The following is a 21393-nucleotide window of genomic DNA, read 5'->3' as shown; positions in this document are numbered from 1 at the left end:
GTTTAAGGCTTTGCTGCCAGGAGTACTTTCCTTGACATATACCACAACAATGGCTATGGAAGGGTCATTGGGGGGAAAAGGAATTTATTGGCTGGCTGCAGGGCAAGGGGTCCAAAATGGCTCATTGGTCTATGGAGTGATGCCATCTTCTGTTTTCTGAGGTGCTCTGAATACATAGGAGTCGCCAAACAGCTGGGAAAACATTAAGGTGTTCACTTCATTCCCTTCTTCGGTGTATAAATAACTCACCCTTGGTGCCATGTGATCTCAAAGCATGATGTCTAAACTGAATTTCAAAAACACCATTCTTTTAATCAGTACATGACGAGAACTTAGCTGTGAACCTCCAGAATGAACCACAATTATCCGCTGACCTCCTAAACTCCCAGAAAATGGGTTTTCTTTTTATTGACCTGAAAATAAACCTAATGTTTCTGGTTTGGAATTTGTTCAGCTGCAGGGAATAGAAACCTGACTTTGGGGGATTATACAAATAAGAACTTCTTTTTCTCACATAACAAGAAGACTGGAACGAGATGGTTACTGGTGTTAGCTCAGTCACTCAACTGTGCTGTCCGGAACCCAGACGTGGGGCATGTTTTCATCCAGTGCACGATTTGAAAATGTGTCCACTCTGTTCAATACATCTAGTGAGGGGATGTACTATATAAAGGTAATTTCAGAGACTGGAGAGGTAAAGAAAAATGAAGTAGTATTAAAAATAGTGAGCGTGTGTCTTAGGATTTGGCAGTGTTCTGTTGAAATATGTCATCCTTGTTCTGTTGTTTCAAGTGCTCTGTGGTCAAAAACTTGCCACGAGTAGGCACAGTACAGCAAGTGAGCAAGGGCTCGGGTCTGGACCCACCCAGTCTGTGGATACCACTACACCATTTCTGACCTACAAAAGGGCAATGTCTTCTAGTTCCACGTTCTATTATCATAACTCAGTGGCCATTTATTGAATGTTGGTTGTTAGTTTCCATTGATAGTAGCATTAGCAAAATTTCTACCCTCCAGGTATGATAACTGTGACCATGAACTTGAACAGCTAGTAAAGGAGCAAGCGAGGAGCCAAACACCGTCTTGTGCTAGTATTCCTGCTGATAAGCCCCGTTCACGCTGCCTCCCCCAATTTTTCTTGGCCACACTTCATCTTCTGACCTCCAGATAATAAATCTAAAGACAGAAACTTTTCTCTATGTGCTGAACTTCCTTAAGCCCCCTCAGAGTATGTGACAAAAAGCAGACAGCATCTTCTGGAAGATGAGGAAAGCAGTAAGATACTGTAGCTACCTCGCGGCTGACATTTGAGCCCTGCTTTCAGCGCGGTCAAGCCTTTCGGAGGCAGCCAGCGTATGGCTTGTATCAAACTCTATATTTAGGAAGAACAACTGTGAGCTATGACAGGAATTCTCTTTAACACTTAGCCTTAAACTGAATTCCCCTTCAGCCCCGAGCTGGGAGCAGCTCTCAATACCCTGAGAGGTAGAGAACTCTCAGGCTATCTCAGCCACATGCAAAGCATCGGAATTGAGATCGCAGCTCAGAGGACACCGGGCAGCCTTTCCACCCTCCAAGAAGCCTTGTATTCTTGCACTTGGCTGCTTGGGACTTTCCTTAGGCAGTAAACAAATAAATAAAGCAGGTAAGCCGAAGGACTCAGCTCTGGCAACGACTTTCTAAAGGGAATTTCTTTGATAGCTAACGTGAGTGGCTACTTATAACTTTGGAGGCTTGTAAGCAGTAAGTATAGCTTCCTTGTAAATTTATTGTTCGTTAATGCTGTTGCTGCTTCTGTTTTATGAATTGTGGGGGTGGGGGGAAGGGGTGGCCGAAAGTTTGAATATTGACCTAAAAGTACTTTTCATTGGTAGTGACATTAACAAAATTTCCACCTTCCAGATATGAAAAATGTGACCCTGAAACTGTGCTGGCCACGGTTACAGTTGGGTCAGCTGCAAACTGATTTGGGCTGCAATCCTACAAATATTCAGGACAAACTTGGGCAGAGAAAAGCTGTAATGCTAATTCTTTGGTTTACGCAAATACAAACTATTGCCAGAGTTTTACACAGTACAAATTTAGAATGCTGTTCTCCTTGCCCAAAGCACCAGGCTTGCTCTCAATGACAAAGCCCTATCAATGCTTTGCATATGTAGGGAATAATATTCCAGAACCATTTCGAAAGCCCAATTTTGCTCACAGTTTTCCTTGTACCCGGGAGGGTAGAGGGGCAGTATTCACTGTCTCTTTCTCTGTGGGCTCCAAGTTATGAAGCAAGGAAACGCTAAGCGTGCCTCTTCCCTCTCAGCAAATATAAGGCAGAATGAACAAGGAGTTAGTTGAGACAGCTGAACATCTTTCTCCAGCCTTCTCAGGAACTAATTTTAGCTGCAGGACAGAAGGTAATTCCCCTCGAGATTCAGCTTTACCCATTTACTTGACCTTTAAAAAAAACAAAAACGAGCCTCTTATCTCCAAATATTGCTTGATGGATTTCTGAATCCCTTCTTATTAAATGAGGGACATTAATGTTGACAAATGTTTAGTAAGTGAAAGAGTCTGATTTAGAAGTCAGATAATAGGTGCTGCCCCATCATCAAACAGCAGGAGTGTATTGTGCACGACTCAGCACATAGACCGTTAAAGGGCTCCACTGCCTCGCAGAACTGCCCAGATGACTCAGCTGCGCTAAGCTGGCAAGCATTCCCATGATAGTACAGGTTTGGCAAAACTCAATATATGCCTTGTCGAACTTTCTGTGTTTCTAAATTTTAGCGAGAATCAGGAGACAGCGTAATAGAGTGTTTTAAAAGTACCTCTTTGGATGAAAAGTGTTGACTGTGGAGTGAGTGAAGCTATGTAGCTGAGGCAGAGCGTTCTCGTTTCAGTCCTGGGATGAAGCATGCTGATGAAGAAGGAAGGTGCCTCTTACCCGCTCCGTCCCTAACGCAGGTGAACGGAGGGCCAGGAAACAGCTAGAAGACACTGACCTATTTTTATTCATCAGTGTGCTCTGCCCTGATTTCTCTGTGAATAATGAGGACAGCAGAAACTGCTGCTGAACCCATTTACACAAATGTTACCTAGCCCATTTGCGAGGAATGACTTGGGATCTGACCAATCTTATGTAGACGTCTCTAGCAAAGATGAACATATATGTTAAGATGGAATTTGCATGCAAATGAGCATATACCCAAACTATAGGGGAGACAAAGATGCTCAAGGTATATCCATCCCTTAGGTTCAGAGATGCACACCCACACACAACAAAGCAATGCCGCAGCTGGTACCCTCAATTGAATGAAAAACAAAATCAGCCTCCTCTTTTAAATCAATGTAGTGTAAATAACACAACCATTCATTACCTGATTTTTTTTTTACATTTGAACCTGCTATTGTAATAACATAAAGAAATGTCCTAATTCTCATGTTTCAAATTCATTTTTAAAAGTTCCCAAATGATTTTAAACTTTAGGTGCACACATATAGACTACTATGTACTTAGTTTGAGACCTATGAGAATTATTGCTTTGAATGACTTTTAATAGCATTTGAGGAAGAAAAACATTACAAATTAAACCACCAAGTTTTTCCTTTGGATTTGAGCTGTCCTAGATCCAAAAATTGAAAATCTTCGTTGACTCTTTAAAACTATGGGAAAGACAGCAATCAATTTGAAACAGAGCAAAATGCATCCCTGATTGTTCAATTTGTTGCTTTTTATGCATGTTGCATATGTATATATTATCAAAACATTCGGGTGGAAACGTTTTTAAATCCCATTGTTTTCATGTATGTGATTCCAAACAACTATATATTTGGTTGTTTACATGAATTATAGAGATTTAAAAAATGATATTTATAATCATTTAACGTCATATAACGAAGCCCAAGACTTTGACGATCTCAAAATACTCAAGCTTTTCACAAGAGTTCTTCTCAGATCTTTTATTTCAGCAAGTGTTGCTGAGAGTCACTATTCACATCAATTGGTAGTCTGTCCTTCAAACCGCACAAGCTTGCACAATATGAAGCACAATACAAAGAAATCTAGTTATGGGCAGTAGCAAAGAAACAAGAAATATTTGCATCATGCTTTATAGTTCACCGGACCTTTTCTGGAACATTATGTCATTTTGATTCTTACCACAACCTGTGAAGTAGGTAACATTTGAGGAAGAGGAAACTGTCCTGGAAATGTTGCCCAAGGTACACAGGGCTTGTGGCAAATGCCAACAGTGCTCTCTGTGACTGCCACTGTGCCTGGTGTCAGGAGAATGTGAGGGGCATTGTAGAGTTGTGTCTGCCCCAAAATCCCTTCCATTTACTTGCCAGTTAACACATTCACTTACACCAACCAACAGAGAGAACTGTCACCCCATTTTATAGTTTAAGTTTAAAAAGCAGTTGAATTTTGAACTTTTCAAGTGGTCCTGCTGACATTTACTAGACCACACTATAATAACACGAACACACAGGGTACCAGGTCAGAGCCAGGCTGTCGCCTGCTACCCTTGCCCCAGTAAGCTGGGGCCTACTCCCTGCTCCAGTTCAGGTCTCACGTACTCTAAGAAAGGGAACGTCCTTTCGGAAGGAAGCACTTCTAGACCTCTAAGTCCCGTTTGCCTTCAGAGACTGTTTCGTGCCATCTGCCTGTGTTGACTAAGCCCGGGTGCTGTGAGGGCACACAGAGGAGCAAGATGCAGCCCTAGTCCTCAAAGCCTGAGTTCACTGGGCCCAGCAGACATGGACACATCAAATAGAGAGCACGGGGGGAGGAAGAAAATGGTAACAGGCTATTTCTCTTTAGGCGTTCCCAGAAGAGGAGGTGCTCCTCCCGGACTGACTAGCAGCCCTGGCAATAGCCAATTCAGATCAAAAGTTCAGTTTCAGGCCCCGAACAAAGGTGTTTTATTCCGCACAACTTCTTTGCTTGGCGGCTCTGGGCAGCAGGTCAGGAGGGCAGGGAAGGAGCCGATAGGCCTTTCAAGTCTCTGATTGCCTATCATTAGCATCAGGGGCGAGGCATCTCAGCATTTCTCCTCTTGAATGATTTATCCAGGTGCTCTAGGGTTCCCTCTCCCACAGGCATTAGGAAGGACAGTCTCTAAGTAACTTCGGAAACTGAGACTGAAATAATATATGGTCAGTGAAAGGGGTGACTGCCCAGTTGAATCATGCGTGACATTCTAATTTACTGAGCCCGAGAATCTGAATGCTGCCACCTCTTAACAGTTTCTTACCGTTTTTTTTTTAGGGATCCAACAGCGTGAACATGTCGAAACAGCCAGTGTCCAACGTCAGAGCCATCCAGGTAAGTAGGCATATTTGCGTTTTACCATCAGCGCTGCGGCTTCTAGCCTTTTGCTGACTCAGTAGTACTTTGGGGGATTGTTTTTGCTCCTGACTGACGATTAACTTCAACAAGAAAAGACAGTTCCTCTTTATAATACTCATAAGGTATAGCTGAGAAGGGAGAAGCTGTTTTATTTCATTGTTCTGAGTCGCAGTGTTTATGAATGAGAATTAAATTGTCTTCTATGAAAACGTGGTGCATATGTTTTTTGACATGTGTTTTTGATATGCTCCTCAATAAAGAATAAAAAAATCCAATTTCAATTCTTATGTCCAGTTGAGTTTGCTAACTCATCTCTTTAAAATACATCTTTATCCTTTGGTAGTCAAGCCTTCTTCCCCAATCCACTTTTCAAAGTCCCTATGTTAGGATTTCTCTTCATGCCCTCCCAGGAAACAAATTCTTCAGCTGTTTAAACTGACCAAAGTGTCACCCATAAATAGGGGAGGCAAAGCAGGCATTTTGGAGGAAAAAAATTGAAAATAGCATTCAATATGTGTGTTTCGACTCAGGTAATACTTAACTCATTGTTAAGGGCTCTGTGTTTACCTTTGAAGCGCCCCCATCCCCGATGGACCCTTTAGGCAGAAAACTTAATTATAAAATTCCATCTTTCCTTTTCATAAACATGGAGCCCACCTGTGCTTTCTCCAAAGGAACTTTTAAACTTTGTTTTTCCCTCTGGACTCTTCTGAATACTCCAGGTCATGCAGCACTTCCTGAATACTTTAGGTCTGGGACTCCATCATGGTATAAACACAGCTCACCAGTGGTGAACTCTATTTTGGAGGAGCAGGCAGGTGTGGCCAGGTAGTAAGGGTGTCCTTGAGGGTTTTAGAAATCCTAGCATGCTCTGCTGTGGTGCTGGGTGGAGGGACAGCTGTTTACCTGGCATGATTAATATATATCCTGAAGTTGACAAGATCTTAAGAGGCGAGATGTATAATAACCTCTGGGAACCTATCATGGAACAAACTACCAAGGAGGGGCCTGTGCATTCGGCAAGAATTCTACTCCGCATTGCCACGCTTAGCCCTCTGGTGTCCGCCTAGTGAGTCTCGGCAGGATTCTAATCCATCTTGTTCTGGTTGTGGGATAGTGGGGAAATTACTTTCCCCACTTTACGTCCCCATGTCTCTGTTTTCAAGTCTGTAAAATGGGAATAATGACAGTACCCATCTCCTAGGGCCACGCATACAAGATACTTAAAATAGCTTTCATAAGTGTGAACCATGAGTATAAATAATTATTGTTCAGTGATGCTTAAGGTTTAAGTTATGAGAATTAATGCATTTAATTGCTGCTTTTGAAGCTCCTGACCTGCTAAATGTACCATTGCCTTTTTATTTTGCAGAGCACAAAAACTTAGTCTCTTCTCCAGCTGCTTTTACTTTTCTTCCTAAGCTAAAAGTGTATTGACTTTTCTTCCCTTGTGCTGCCTGGCCTACACTGAAAATTCATCAGGATTTTATTTACTAATTTTGACCTTGATATATTTTTATATCTGCCCTATTTAAAAAGTTGCTATCGACTATTCTCAATAGCTGTTATTACATTGCATTTTAAAGGAGCCATCCATTCTACCAATAAAGGTAATACAGTGGTTCTTTATGGATGTGGTATTGCCTCTTTCTATATAATTTATGCCACACAAAAAGCTAATTTAATGTACCTTCAAATGAAATATTTTTTAGGGCTAAATAGGATCTACACTATCTCATATTGTCCTGTCATGTTTGCTTTAGCTTAAAGTAGAGTACTTAAATAGAATATGAAAATGGTTATATTATACAAAATTATTTACAGTAGAAACATCTAGGTTTCTTGTCTTGTCTGGAGAAATGAAACCTGGATTGATGAGGGAGTACCCTCATTGTGTAAATATTACTTAAAGGTCTTAAATATTCTACTCAATACACTTGAGTCACTTTTCCTTCCTATTGGGATCTCATCTCCAATCCAGGTCAACTGCCATTTCCTGGGTGCATGACACGTGACAGCAGGCACTGTGCTAAGAGCTGAATATTCAAAGTTGAATATTCAAAGATGATCCCTGTGTTTGAGGAGCTCGTATCTCCAGTACTTACTAGCTGTGTTTTTTTTTTTTTTTTTGTGTTCAGGAAGCATTTTATTGTTGGTACAAGTTGAATAATTGTCATTGATGGGTGATCTGAAGGCGACATCCTGCAAAGACCTGCTCAGCTTCTGAGTCTTGATTTTGGCAGATGTCTCAATCTATTTCTCTCCAGTCCAGACACTTGTCCCACCCATGACTGGTGGGTAGGTCATAATCTCCAGTTCTACGCTCTGGCCTTTACTTAGGAGGCCACTCCAGACTGTTTTTAATTCAAAATGAGTGGCTTCTCCACTAATGGAAATTCAGTGGCAACTGAATATGCTGCTTCTCCCCCGTGGACACACATCATGGTAGAAAAGGCAGAAATAACTCCAGGAAGAAAGTCCAAGTCACCCTTTTCAGCAAGCTGTTTGACCACATTAGGTGTGGGAAAGCAAGCCTCTTTTTGTGCTCTGCGGCTACCTTGGCTTTTCATTTTATTTTTTTTTATTTTTTTAATTTTTTTAATTTTTTTATTTTTTATTGACTTTGTAATAATATTACATTAAAAATATATATGTGAGGTCCCATTCAACCCCAGCCCCCCACCCTCCCTCTCCCCCCCCCCCAACAACACTCGTTCCCATCATCATGACACATCCATTGGATTTGGTAAGTACATCTTTGGGCACCTCTGCACCTCATATACATTGGTTCACATCATGGCCCATACTCTTCTCTATTCCATCAAGTGGGCCCTGTGAGGATTTACAATGTCCGGTGATTACCTCCGAAGCACCATCCAGGGCAGCTCCATGTCCCGAAGACACCTCCACCTCTCATCTCTTCCTGCCTTTCCCCATACCCTTTGTCCATTATGTCCACTTTTCCCAATCCAATGCCACCTCTTCTATGTGGACATTGGATTGGTTGTGTCCATTGCACCTCTATGTCAAGAGGAGGCTCAGATTCCACCTGGATGCTGGATGCAATCCTCCCATTTTCACTTGTAATTACTCTAGGCTCCATGGTGTGGTGGTTGTCCTTCTTCAACTCCATCTTAGCTGAGTGTGGTAAGTCCAATAAATCAGATTGTAGGTGCTGGAGTCTGTTGAGGCTCAGGATCTGGCTATCACATTGTCAGTCCAGAGATTCAAATCCCCTAAATATATCTTAAACCCCAACATTAACTGCACCTCCAGCACATTAGCATGAAAGTCTTATGAAGGGAGATCCCATCTGAGTCCAGATTCATCACACATAAACACCATTTCCAAAGAGGGGCCATCTGCCCTGGTAGTTAACCCCATCGGCCATGACCATAACTCCCATGGGTCTCTTTAGCCCTCAAAGGAACCAATATCTGGGGGTTGTATCTGCTTTATCTGTCTCTCTGACTCTGCTCAGTTGTGCATGAGGGCAAACCTTCTGCCAGCCTCCAGACTCTTTTTTAGAAACTCGTAGCCATATAAACTCATTTCTCCTTTCCATTTCCCCCTTACTTTAGGTCAAACAGCATTTTAAAGTCATGGTATTTTATGTAGACATGGATATTCTGCTGATCCGCATTGAACCTTCCATATAAGGTCATTTTCCAGTTGCATCATCAGTTGGTAGTTGATAGTGGTCCCTCGTTGCCAGGGAGGCTCATCCCCGGGTGTCTAGCTGTGTTTTGGGGCAAGTTGTTTATCCTCTTTGTGCCTCTGTTTCCTCATCTATCAAATGGGGAGATAATAACAGTACCTATTTCACAGGGTTGCTGTGAGATTAAATTCATTGGGATATGCAAATATTTAGGACAGTGCCTGGCACATTGTAATTTCTTAATAAATATTAGTTGCTCATCATCACCATCATCTAGTTCAACAATTCTTAAAGTGTGTACTTTGGAATATTAGTTTTATAGGATGATAGATTAAAGGGTTCCATGACGAAGTCAAGCATAGTTGAGTAGGTTATTGTCTGCAGGATTTCTCAGTCTGTAACTTGATGGTGACATTGTGAATTTCCAAGAGGGTGGTGATGTATATAGTGTTTTCTAAACATATTGGACTTTTTCCATGAATACGATAGCATTTTGTAGTACAAACTTCTAGAAACAGACTTAGATCTTTACTTTGTCTGGACTGAGTGAGCTTAAGATACTTTCAACCATACGTGTAACAGTCAGGCATTTCTGGAGTTGAATTACTACATCTATGTGTGTCAGGCGACATGGAGCCAAATGGTGACAGATCTCTGCTCAGCCACTCACTCACTCTGATCTTTGTTTACCCATCTTGAAAATGGGGACAATTGTAGTACTTAATAGGATTATTATAATGAATAAACAAAATAATATATGGCAGGTGCCTGGTCTAAAGTAGACAAATACATGAAGAGATGTGTCTTTTAACTCTGCAAGTAATGCATCGAATGCCCTTGCTTTCTCTTCAGCTGGTTCTCTCTCCTCTGTGGACCAGAATAAAAGAGACCAGAACTAGGCTTACCCTTAGAGAAGATGGACAGTTGCCTTTCATATCAACATTGAAGAAAAGGTGCCCTTTGAATTGTTGAGGGGAGTCTATTTGAGTTTACACTTCTTTTCAGTTGTATAAATTAAATCTCAGTCAGAGGGCAGAAAAACATCCTGAAGGAATCAGTTCATTTTTCCATAGCCTGGAGAAGGCCTTTGTCTCTTAAGCAGCTGATTCTTTACCATCTATACCTTCTAAGCAAGTTCTATACCAGAGGTGGGTATATTTTTTTTCCTGTAAAGGACCAGATAGTAAACATTTTAGGCTTTGCAGGTTGTTTGGTCTCTGGTCCAGATGCTCAACGTTGCTGTTATAGCACAAAAGCTACCGTCAACAATACCTATACACATGAATGTGGCTGTTTTCCAAGAAAACTTTATTTACAAAACAGGTGGTAGGCTGAATTTGTCCCCTGGATGGTAATTTGCTGATCCCAGGTCTGTGCTCTCCAGGCTGGTTATTAACCTCCACTGTTGATGGGAACAGAGTTGTAACCTAGGAAACATCAGTACACTAGGCATACTGAGTCTGATCCCTCCAGATGAAAGAATTTGACATGACAGATGGTGGGAAAGTTAGAGCTGCCAGGACATCTAATCCCATCAGCGATCTGCTTGGCAACTCCCTCTAATGAGACCAAGTGACACCAGTCACTGGCAGCAGCACCTGCTTGTCCTTCCCGTTCCTTCTGAATACAACCTTTGGGAGCTACCACAAGCCTCCCCAGAACCTCAACCCATCCAGAGCCAATCTTCTTTGGGCCATCACTGGTCCTTTCTGTCCACCATTGATCAAAGTGAGCTGAGTGTTTATTATTTTGTCCTCTCCCAGGAGATCTGAGAGCTTCAGAGTTGAAGAGTAAAGACTCCTGTGCCCTATTCATAGCTCTGCTATGTGACCTCACCTCCCTGGTCCTCGTGATCTGTGAAGGGAGGGTGTTGGATAAAATGGCCTCTAAGCTTCCATCCAGCTTCTGGTAGTCTATGAACTTCTTGAGAACAACTGCTAAGGGTTATTATTAGGATGATATTAATAGTTACAGTTTATTCAGGGTTTATTATGTACTTGGCACAGTACAATGGGATCTACATGGATTATCAGGTAAAGTTTGGAGAAGTGAAACAACTCACCCAGGGTGGCATAATTTGTTAGTAGGAAAATTGGGACCTGAACCCAGTTGTTCAGTCTAATCCCAATGCTTATGGTCTGAATGACTCTGCAGTGCTCTCCAGTCTTGTTATTTATTGCCCCCACCCTTGGCACAGATGGTCAGGGTGGAGGAATTGCTATGGACCTCCTAAAAGGTAATCATAAGTACTAAGGCACAAATCCCATCTGTTGGGTGGTAGTTGAGGGATAATGACAATTTTATGGATGCACAGTGCTTGGTGCTTCCCTTTTAAAGAATTCAACTAACACTCAGAAACAGTGACAGCATTTCAACAAGAAGCTAGTAGCCTACAATGATTGAATTCACCTTAAAATTAAGTTGGCTTGGGGTAAAAATGACAAAGTAAAGTGACTCAGTGGCAAACATGGTCTTAAAATACAAACAACCATGTCTACTTAAAATGGGAAGTTTTCCACGGCTACCCAATACACATGTAGAACAGAATTTAGTTTTGTTTTATTATCATTAAAATAGTTTTAAAAATGTATTGAGGTGAAAGTCATATAACATAATTGTGAACAATTTAGTGGCATCCAGTACATTGGCAATGCTGTGTAACTACCACCTCTATCTAGTTCGAAAATATTTCCGTCACTTCAGAATGGGGTGGATAGATTGTATGATATATAAATATAACTCAATAAAATCGATTAAAGAATAATTCTGGCCTAAAGATGTCCGGCCTTCCAATTTTTCAAGAGGAGCTGAAAGTTTAGATCTCTATATGAAATATCCAGATTCATAAACATTATCTCAAACAAAATCCCACACCCATTAGCAATCATTCTCCACCTTATCCCTCCCAGCTTCTGGCAAGCACAAATCTGCTCTCTGTCTCTGTGATTTACCTATTCTGGATATTTCATATAAATGGAATCATACAACATGTCACATTTTGTGTCTGGCTTCTTTCACTTAGCATATTGTTTTCAGGGTAGAACAGAGTATTTTGATGCCTCATTTTTAAAAAAATATTTTTCCCTCTCTACCATTTATCATTGTTCATCTACTCTCCATTTTCCAGGGCATAAATGCTCTGTGGAAGAAAAATGCAGACTGATATAGATAGTTATAGACAGGTGTTATGGACTCTTAAGTCTTTCCTGTCTAGCATTTCTTGTTTAAAAAAGATTCCAGGTATATAACCAAGATTCTTGGTACAAAGGAATAGACTGTCATGGCCCATGGTTGGTGAGTTAATCAAATACACTGATAAAAGTGAAGCATCATAAAAATGATATGTGTGTTCCTTCAATATTTAAAAAAATTTTAAACAATGTGCCTTCATTTAACATTTGTTTTATTGTAGAGCCAAGGCCTTTTTTTCTGACCGTGAGTCTGTGGTTTCTTTCTTACATAAACCACTATAATTGTTTATGATTTTCAGTGCTGGTATCTTTGAAGTGTAGCAAGAACTTAAAGCCACTTATAAAGAAATTGAGAGCAGAGTCTTTCTTGGGCAGGGAGTAAATTGTTCCCAATTGTTGCCTCATCCACACTTACTTTGATGGCTATGTTTTAATACAGTCTTTCCAAAACGTTCAGCACCATTTTCACAGAAAAACTCTTTTTTTTTTTTAACGAGTTATGGGGTTTGAACCCAGGACCTCGTACATGGGAAGCAGGTGCTCAACCTTTTGAGCTATATCGCTCCCCAGAAAAATCTCTTTTTGCATTCATTATGCAGTTGTTTATGGAATTTCAATTAAGTTGCCTAATTGCAAAAAAAGTTCACCTGGCATAAACAGGTTTGGGAATGAATGCAACTATTTCTTAATAAGCATAGAGCTCAATGAGCTGGAGCAGACTTGAATAGGCATTCTAGGGAGTCACCTACCAGCCTTGCGCAGTCAGTGGGCTGTGGGCCATCAGTGAGCACCAGTCCCTTTGCTAAGGGACTTAGTTTCTTCACCTGTAAAATGAAGGGATCGGGTTGAGTATTCCAATGCCCTTTACCAGTATGAGGACTTTTATGAAAATGATAATTACTAGCATTGGACTGTCAGGCTTCAGTGAGGGAGTTACTTTTGGGTGGGGGAGCTGTTTTATGGCCCTAAAATTACATTCCGGGGGTAACTCTATGCATGCTCTATAAATAGTGCAGGACTGCATATTTATTGAAGTGTTCCAATATAGTAATTGAAATGAATTCAAAGCATCCCAGTTTTACCACTTACCTAGTTAACTAACCAGATATGCGATTTCACCTATCTTATCCTCTGGTTCCTCACCGAAAAGTGGGAATAATTTTAACAGCCTTGCCAACATCAGCATACTATCAAATGAAATAAAGTATGTGAGGGTATTTTGAGAACTATGGAGCACCTCTTATTAACTGTTACAAATAATTATGCTGTGTCTAAAAACATATAGAAAACATAGATAGAAGCTACTGGTCAGAAACTCTACTTTTTTATACATGTGGCCAGTAACAAGGATGGCCATTTTCTCATTTGAAATGCCATGCCAACTTTTGTGTGGCTTATTCCTTTAACCAGTGTGGGTACAGTTCATCTCTTCGAGTGGAGCTCTGATCAGACTTGAAGGTAGCGATCTGACTCTCGAATGTGTTCAGTAGTACCTCCAGCTAATGGTCTCTGGGCTCTGATCAAGTCTTCTTAGTTGTGACATGAGGCCCACAGTCACATGCTGGCTAAAAAGTGTCTTTTTTTTCTTGGTGCTGACATTCACAGACATTTTAGAAATATGAACCTGCCCCCAAACAATTGTGCATGTTATTTTAATAGCTGTACAGTACATTCTTGAAATATGCTATTCCCTGGGTGACAAGACTAAAGTTGAGTCATTCAGGAAATTATCGAAGAGAACAAAAAGTGTTTGGAACAGAAAAAAATAAAACCTTTCAGTATGAAACATCATGGGTGAAGAACAGTGGCTTAGTGGGAGTTTCTCAAAATTGTGTTGAGTAGGAAAGTTTTGTACATTCTGAATGCACTCCACATTTCAAGAATCCCTGAAGACAAAGCTGTTATGCATTCTAGTGAGGTATAATTTTATTTTTAATACTTAGACTATGTTTTAGTTGGTAGGTGTGCATGTTTTCTGTTTTATTTTAGGTTAATATATCAAAAACAAGAATCTTGTCTTCTTTAATCACTTATTGAGAAAATACACCTCGTTCTGAAAGTCTTCTGTGAAGATGCTATAAATCTCAAAATGTCATATCCTGCTACATTCAGAGAAGGATTAGGACTGTGAAAACAGGAAAGAGCAGAAAGAAGTACTTCAAAATGCAACCGTATAGAATTTCCTCTCCTGGTAGAACGGGAGAATGGCACGGTGGAGGCTATAGATTCTGGCAGGAGGTGCTGGGGACCTTTGACAACTAAAGATAGAATGGGGGGGGGGGGAGGGGGCTGTGATCATTAGAAACAAATATGCAATGGGAGGAAAACTCTAAAAGTCATAGCCCAGTTCAGACGACTCACAGTGGGTACAGAAAAGGAGAGTGTGTGGGGACAAACATGGAGATGAGAGAACATTGGCTATGGAAAGCAAAATTGGATTGGATTAGCAGTGGCTGTCAGCTATCAAAACCCAATCCCCTGGGAAAAGAGGATGTCATTCCTTTGTAAACCATACAGGAGTGGCTCTGGAGGGAATATTGTTTCCAGAATCCTCTGGGCTCAAAGCCTGGAGCCTAGCAGGAGAATAATACAAATAATTAAGGGAGTGGTGGAATTAACTTACAGGGAATTCTTTTTACTTTTCTTCACCTGGTGAGATCAAGTGTAGTATTAATTTCACATCAGATAGGTCTTCTATCAGGGAAATGTATCCTGTTCTGGCAAAAGATGATCTGGTAGATTTTTTCCATTCTCAGCTTCAAGGATGTAACAAATTATGTATAGCTTTTGAAAGTGATGCACCAGGTACATATTTTAAAAATACCTAAAATGAATAAACCTCAAGGAAGGAAAAGAAATACACGGAGCTGTGTTAAAAAAAGAAAGATGAATAGCCTGCTCCCTTTGCATTTATACAGAATCTATACAGAGAAGGAAACCCAACTTTATATCAACTCCAAGTCATTGATGTTAGATTTTCCTGTGTTTGTTTACTCTATCGTACAAAGTTAGCTCAGTATTCCAACCCATTTTGAGTAGCAAATACCACACCCAATTTTCAGATGGACAAAATGAGTTGTTGAGGAGGTATTTTATTTGCATTCAAATACTGAGCAAGTCAGTGAAAGAGACAAGAATATGAACGAACACTCTTGATAATGGAATAAAAGCAGAGAGCTACAGGTCTACATACTTCTATCAAATTCAAATTATAAGGACTTTTTCTTGTGGCTATAGTTTAATCTCTAATTTGTCACTCAGATATCACTGCCCAGCAATGGTACTAAGGAAACCTCCCTAATCAACTTCTTATCATTTACAAAGCATTCCTCTTACACTCCCTTATTGGTGTACATTAATGCCTGAATGCTCAACATATTACTAGGCTGCTGCTTTGGTTCCTGTCAATATTTGCTGTGAAAAACCCATTAAGGTTCCTCATTTCTTTGAGTGATGCTTTAAAGAAGAAAAATGTCTCCATGTAAAAAAGGCAGTGAGTTAATTGTTCATTTTTCAATGTGGCTTGTCTTTGCTACCTAGTTTAGAATTATCCATTTTGTGTGCTCCTTTTTGAAGGCAGTTCTCAGCATAAAAGTCTGCAATTTAAAAGCTCCTTTAGAGAATTTTATAGCTCGTTAGAGCTAACTTTGGTCAAGTGAAAAGAACTCTATGAACTGTTTCAGTAGAGTGAAAAGATCAGTCCCTAATGTCAGGCAGCTTTGATTTGGAATCCTGGCTTTCCCTTGTACTATTTGTATGATGAATAACTGTCTAAATTCTTTTTAAAATTTTTTTTATTTCTCTCCTCTCCCTACCCCTGCCCCCTTGCCTGCTCTCTGTGTCCATTTGCTGTGTGTTCTTCTGTGACCGCTTCTACTCTTACCAGCGGCACCGGGAATCTGTGTTTCTTTTTGTTGTATCATCTTGTTGTGTCAGCTCTCCATGTGTGCGGCACCATTCCTGGGCAGGTTGCACTTACTTTCGCGCCGGGCGGCTCTCCTTACGGGGCGCACTCCTTGTGCGTGGGGCTCCCCTATGCGGGGGGCACCCCTGCTTGGCAGGGCACTCCTTGCGCGCATCAGCACTGCACGTGGGCCAGCTGCACATGGGTCAAGGAGGCCCGGGTTTGAACCACAGACCTCCCATGTGGTAGGCCCTATCCACTGGGCCAAGTCCGCTTCCCTGTCTAAATTCTTGAGGCTCAATTTCTTCAACAGTAAAATGATGATGATTATTCTACCCTTAGAAGTTTGTTGTGAGGATCTAGGTGCTGTGAGGAACTAGGCTGAACTCTTTGTTCTGTGTGTGTGTGTATGTGGATAAGGTAGTTGCTGGAGGTGGGGTAGTAGCTACTGTCCCCCAACATCACCACCAGGTTAAGATGAAAGCCAGTCTCAGACCAAACTCTGCCACTCGTTGAGACATTTCTTAAACACACTCATTAGCAAGCAAGCACAAGGCAGATCATACAGTCTGTTCTGCAAGCTCAATGAAACCTCAGCTTTCCTCCCTTTGAGTGCTCCAAGCAACCGCCACCTCACATAAAAGGTTCTTGTGTGGCAGGTAGGACGACAGGATTCTGTTCCCCTTAGTCAGTAGGCAGCAGCCAGCTGGAAGTCCTCATTGTTCGCAGCTGCAGATGGGCCCGTTTAGGGATCAATCCTCTAGCCTTTTCCTTGAAGGTGCAAGGATTCTTATACTGTGTTCAGCAGCGTGGGGATTGTCTTGAAAATATTTTAACCAATCGACATAGTTTAACATCTTTTAATCTCATCAGTAAAAGTAATTTCTAATGCTCATTATGCTCTTTCACCCATTTTTGACATTTCCTCAATCATGAAAGCCTCAGGTGTTGGTGGAGACGTGGCTAACAGAAGCACTTGGAGTAGCCATCTTGGGAATATGATCTTGGTGATATTCTACCACCTGACCACCCCAGGAGGATGAACCTTCTATTAGAGCGACTGAGTTCCTGGAGTTGAAGTTTAAAACAACCTGCATTTATAGATGCTAAAGGAATTTAAAGTAAATAACAGACATCTTAACAATAGGCAGAACAAACTATGCTTCCACTTAGGTATCTCTCTTTTATGGTTGGCAGATTGGGCCCCCAAGTTCCAAGGAGCTGCTCGTGGATGAGGGTTTGGGGGAAGCAGATGGCATTCTAGGCTCCCTACCACCTCAACCAGAGCAGCTCCACCTGTGCCTATTTTGCATTTTAGGTATTCTTACAATACTTTGTTTGGAGGACGGGGTTCCATGACTAAGCAGTTTGAAAACCACTGATATAGTCTAACACTCATATTATAAATGGGAAAATGAGCCCTAGAGCAGTTGTCACCTTTTCAAGTCCTGAGAATCCATATCAACTCCTAGCATTGGGCTCTTTTCACTACCATAAGTGACCCATGGACGATGGAGAGGCTATGTACATTGTTAAGATTAATCCCCAAACAGGGAAAGGTGGTTAGTCCATAGCATGTGCTTTACTGATGATCTTTACATGTTCCCTTACTGAAAGTTGCAACCTACAATAAAGTATATGCACATGATTAAATGGGGGTAGTTTATAATAGCAATCAAGTCTTTCAGACACAATACATTAACATAAATTCACTATAGGAAGATGCCCCCTGTAAAGGCTTTTTTTAAAAAGTATATTCATAGATTGAGTTGGAATACTTGTGATCTAACTAAACTTTAAACCAGTTAGCCTTCCCCCAGATAGTCCCTATACAGACCTTTTTCCCCTTGTGTCCAAACTGTCATGGTTGAAATTGTCTATTGGTCCAATATAGATCATATATTGTTTTGATCTTATTTCAGGATCCTAATGCTATTTCATCAAATCTGAGACACTGTCGATTGTAAAATACCATTATTTTATGTCCTATCAATAAAGAAAACAAATGTGTCTATTGAAATTTAAGATAACATTGGTTGTAAGACATTCTCATTTTGGAGATATTAAAAGAGGTACATCTTGGAATTAATGGGATATGGTACCACATTTGCCACCATATAAGATATGCTTTCCCCTTTTCTTATGCCCCCACCTCCTCCCCCTCTAGGCCACCTGATATTTCTACTATGCAGAGGAATAGCATAGAAGGCTCAGCCTTAGGTTTTCCAAAATGCCTCCTCCTAAAATTGTGCTGCACTTATATTCTAGCATATATGGTACATACAGATCAACAGTACTTCTTGGCCTTGTTGACCCCAGAATGGCTCCATGGTGATGTAACTTGTTATCTGCCTCAAAAACTTTGGACCTGTTTTCTTTCTGTGGGAATCAGCATTATTCACTTCATGATTGCCATGTTGCACGAATATGCATGAATGTGGACACTTAATCCTTCCTGTGTCGTGGATTGAACATTCTCCTGGCAATAGAACTCATACCAGGCAGTTCCAAATAAACTTTATGAGAATGCCTAACCATTTTGTTGTTTTCTATGGACCAAAACCCTCCGATCTGTCATAAGGTAACAATATTTTGCTCCCTTTGTTCAGGCATCATTTTCATGCATAACATCAAAGTGAAATTTCAACTTTTCAGACTCATATATTAAATTGCCCATAAGGCAGTGCCTTATCTTAAGTGGACAAAAATTATGTACTTAAAAAAACTCTCTTCAATGCTTGTTTTTATGCTACTGATACTACTGGTTGAAGACCATTTGGTCTACATTAAGTATTTTTGCTTTTTCATTTCCAAACAAATATGGACAAAATTCAAGTTCCCCAGATTATTTTTTCCATATATTCCCTACATTATTTAAAGTTTAGAGTATTGTATGTTTTCCACTGATAGAACTTAGTATATCTTAATAAATAACAAGAATCTATGAAATTTGACAGAAATGGAACTTAACTTTCCATCATTTTCCTTACTCACTGACCCACACAGCTTTGTGCTGGGGAGAAAGTAGAAGAGTGTAATTACAGGGACTTACGGGCATTGTAGAAAGGAGGAGGCTTAGGAGGTATGAAAGCCTAGTCTCCTCCAACCCCCACGCCACGATGGTAAATCTGAAGGAACCTGAAGGAGGGCTGAAGTGGCGATGGCTTCTGCGTGCTCGCTTTCCTCCTTTCCTAAGCATTATGTCTTGCACTTCCCAGGGAGAGGAAAGTGTTCAGCACCACAGGAGGGCAACAGCCAGAAAAACTCTTCAAATTCTTCCATCTAATAAGGAACTGTAAAACCACCAGGCACGCCTAAGGATGGGTACTTTGTAATCTGTAATCTGTAACAAATGAAAGTCACATTTTCCTACTTTCCTTTGCATATGTTTGTCCTGTTATTACAGTAATTTTTCTGAGGTAAAAAGCCTTCAAGATGTACTTTTCAGAAGCATTTCTCTTCACAGTGATTATGGTCTCAGAGTGTCATCAGCTAAACTTCCCCATTTTTGTCTTTTAGGCAAACATCAATATCCCAATGGGAGCCTTTCGGCCAGGAGCTGGGCAACCCCCCAGAAGAAAAGAATGTACTCCTGAAACCGAGGAGGTAAGAAAAAAATTGCCAGCAGAGCTCAGCACTGTCTTTCCCCTCTCAATCTTCACTAGAGGGGAGTAGAGATGTGGCGAGGGCTGGATGTGTGTTAGGGACTCAGGATTTAGTACATACATTTCTTTATTTGCCTTGTTCGATCATCTATGAAACGCACTGCCCTTCCCTTCCTTTCCACCAAGTTTCAGTGCCTGGCACAGTTCCTTGAAGATACTGAGTTAACATTGCCTTTGTTGATTAACCGCGTGTGTCTTTGGGGGCAAGGAGGGAAATCATACCCTCTCAGATGCTTCTGGTCCAGCAACAGTCACTAGCGTGGCTCAGTTTTCACTCTGGGGGTTTTTGTCTATCTGAGCAGGATGTATTTAGTGCAGCCTCTGATGAGTGATGAATTTGAGTAGGAGGGCAGGTAGTAAGCACATTAAATTCCTTGCAGATTTTTAAAACTTCAAATTCTGGGTATTTCGAAGAGAAGACTTTTCAAGGAAGTCTGTGAAGCATGAATTTCTGAGCTTCTCTCCAAAATTCAGATACTTGGTCTGCTAAAATGGAGGTAAAAATTGCTACAGTTAATAATGAACACAGTAAATAGAGTTCCCTCCCCAGATGTTAGTATTTCTTCCCCAATTGTGACTCTTGTCATGAAACTAGATAGGCTTGATTCTGAAAGAAAAAAAAATTAAGGCTTTGATGCCTTTCATTAGTACAGGAGAAAGGAAATTAAATTAAATAGAGCCATGAGGCTTGCACTCCATCCTTTTTAAAAGGCCTTTTCACTTTTGCAGTGACATTTTTGATATTTGCCCCCCCAAAACACCTATCACCATTTTGGAGTTTTCTTATAAAATTGTCATCATCCTGAATCTAACCTTTTTTCCAGTGAATATTCCTGACATGGTCCTAGGTTAGCGGTTCTGGCCACCTATCAATAGAAAGATAATTCTTGTAAGGAGGAGCTGGGATATTTGAGTGATGACATCACCCAAGTTATGGAGATTCAGCCACTAAGTCACCCTTGATGAATAAACATTTTGTGCATACCAGTTGAAAAGACCTGGTCTTATCTTGCTTTTATGGTGATGGATTACCAAGTTCCATTGCTGCTAATTTTGTTGTTGAATTAACTCCTGATCCTGAGCTCTCCCTCTAGGACTTTGGTCAAATATTTCTGAGTCTGTGACTACAAAATAGAATCCCCTGTGTCTTAGTTTGCCTGAGCTGCTATCACAAACACCACATAAAAGATTGTTTGGCTTAAACAATGGGAATTTATTGGCTCATGATTTTGAGGTTAGGAGAAGTCTGAAAGCAAGATATCTTTACCTTTCTTGGTGATGGCTGCTGATAATCCTTGGGGTTCCTTGGCTTGAATCCCTGCCTCCTGTCCCATGATGATACCCTCTCCTTTCTCTTCTGGTTCCCACTGACTTGCCCCTTCTCCTTGTGGCCTTCTTGAACAAGGCCTCCAGTAATCCAGATTAGGAACCCCCCTTATTCAGTTGAGCTGCACCTTAACTAAAATCACATCTTCAAGAGATCCTATTTACAATGGGTTCACACCCACAGGGATGGAATTAAGAACAGGTCTAAACTGGGGTACCTAATACAATCAACTACACCCTCCATTCCTTGGAAGTTGCTGTGAGGAAGGAGTCAGCAATAAATGGACAGGACAGGCATAGCCTAGTAG

The 21393-nt window shown here is 40.9% G+C and overlaps 1 protein-coding gene across 2 annotated transcripts in view; it reads left to right on the top strand.

Annotated features, from left to right (window-relative positions):
* The first annotated feature begins 1422 nt into the window (after nt 1-1422).
* The window catches only part of SMPX (small muscle protein X-linked), a 75438-nt gene continuing 55467 nt past the window's right edge, over nt 1423-21393 (top strand). The window contains exons 1-3 of one of the 2 annotated variants that reach the window (XM_071212923.1): nt 1423-1645; nt 5261-5317; nt 19614-19700. In XM_071212923.1, coding sequence (XP_071069024.1) covers nt 5279-5317; nt 19614-19700 — 126 coding nt within the window. In that variant the 5' untranslated portion in view covers nt 1423-1645; nt 5261-5278. Of the gene's footprint in view, nt 1646-1715; nt 1744-5260; nt 5318-19613; nt 19701-21393 lie in introns of those variants that run through there. The other variant, XM_071212924.1, reaches the window with a different exon arrangement.

The sequence above is a fragment of the Dasypus novemcinctus genome, chromosome X (assembly GCF_030445035.2).
Source record: "Dasypus novemcinctus isolate mDasNov1 chromosome X, mDasNov1.1.hap2, whole genome shotgun sequence".
NCBI classification, from domain to species: Eukaryota; Metazoa; Chordata; class Mammalia; order Cingulata; family Dasypodidae; genus Dasypus; species Dasypus novemcinctus.
The sequence above is the reverse complement of the archived record's forward strand: the minus strand, read 5'-3'. Positions and strand labels throughout refer to the sequence as shown.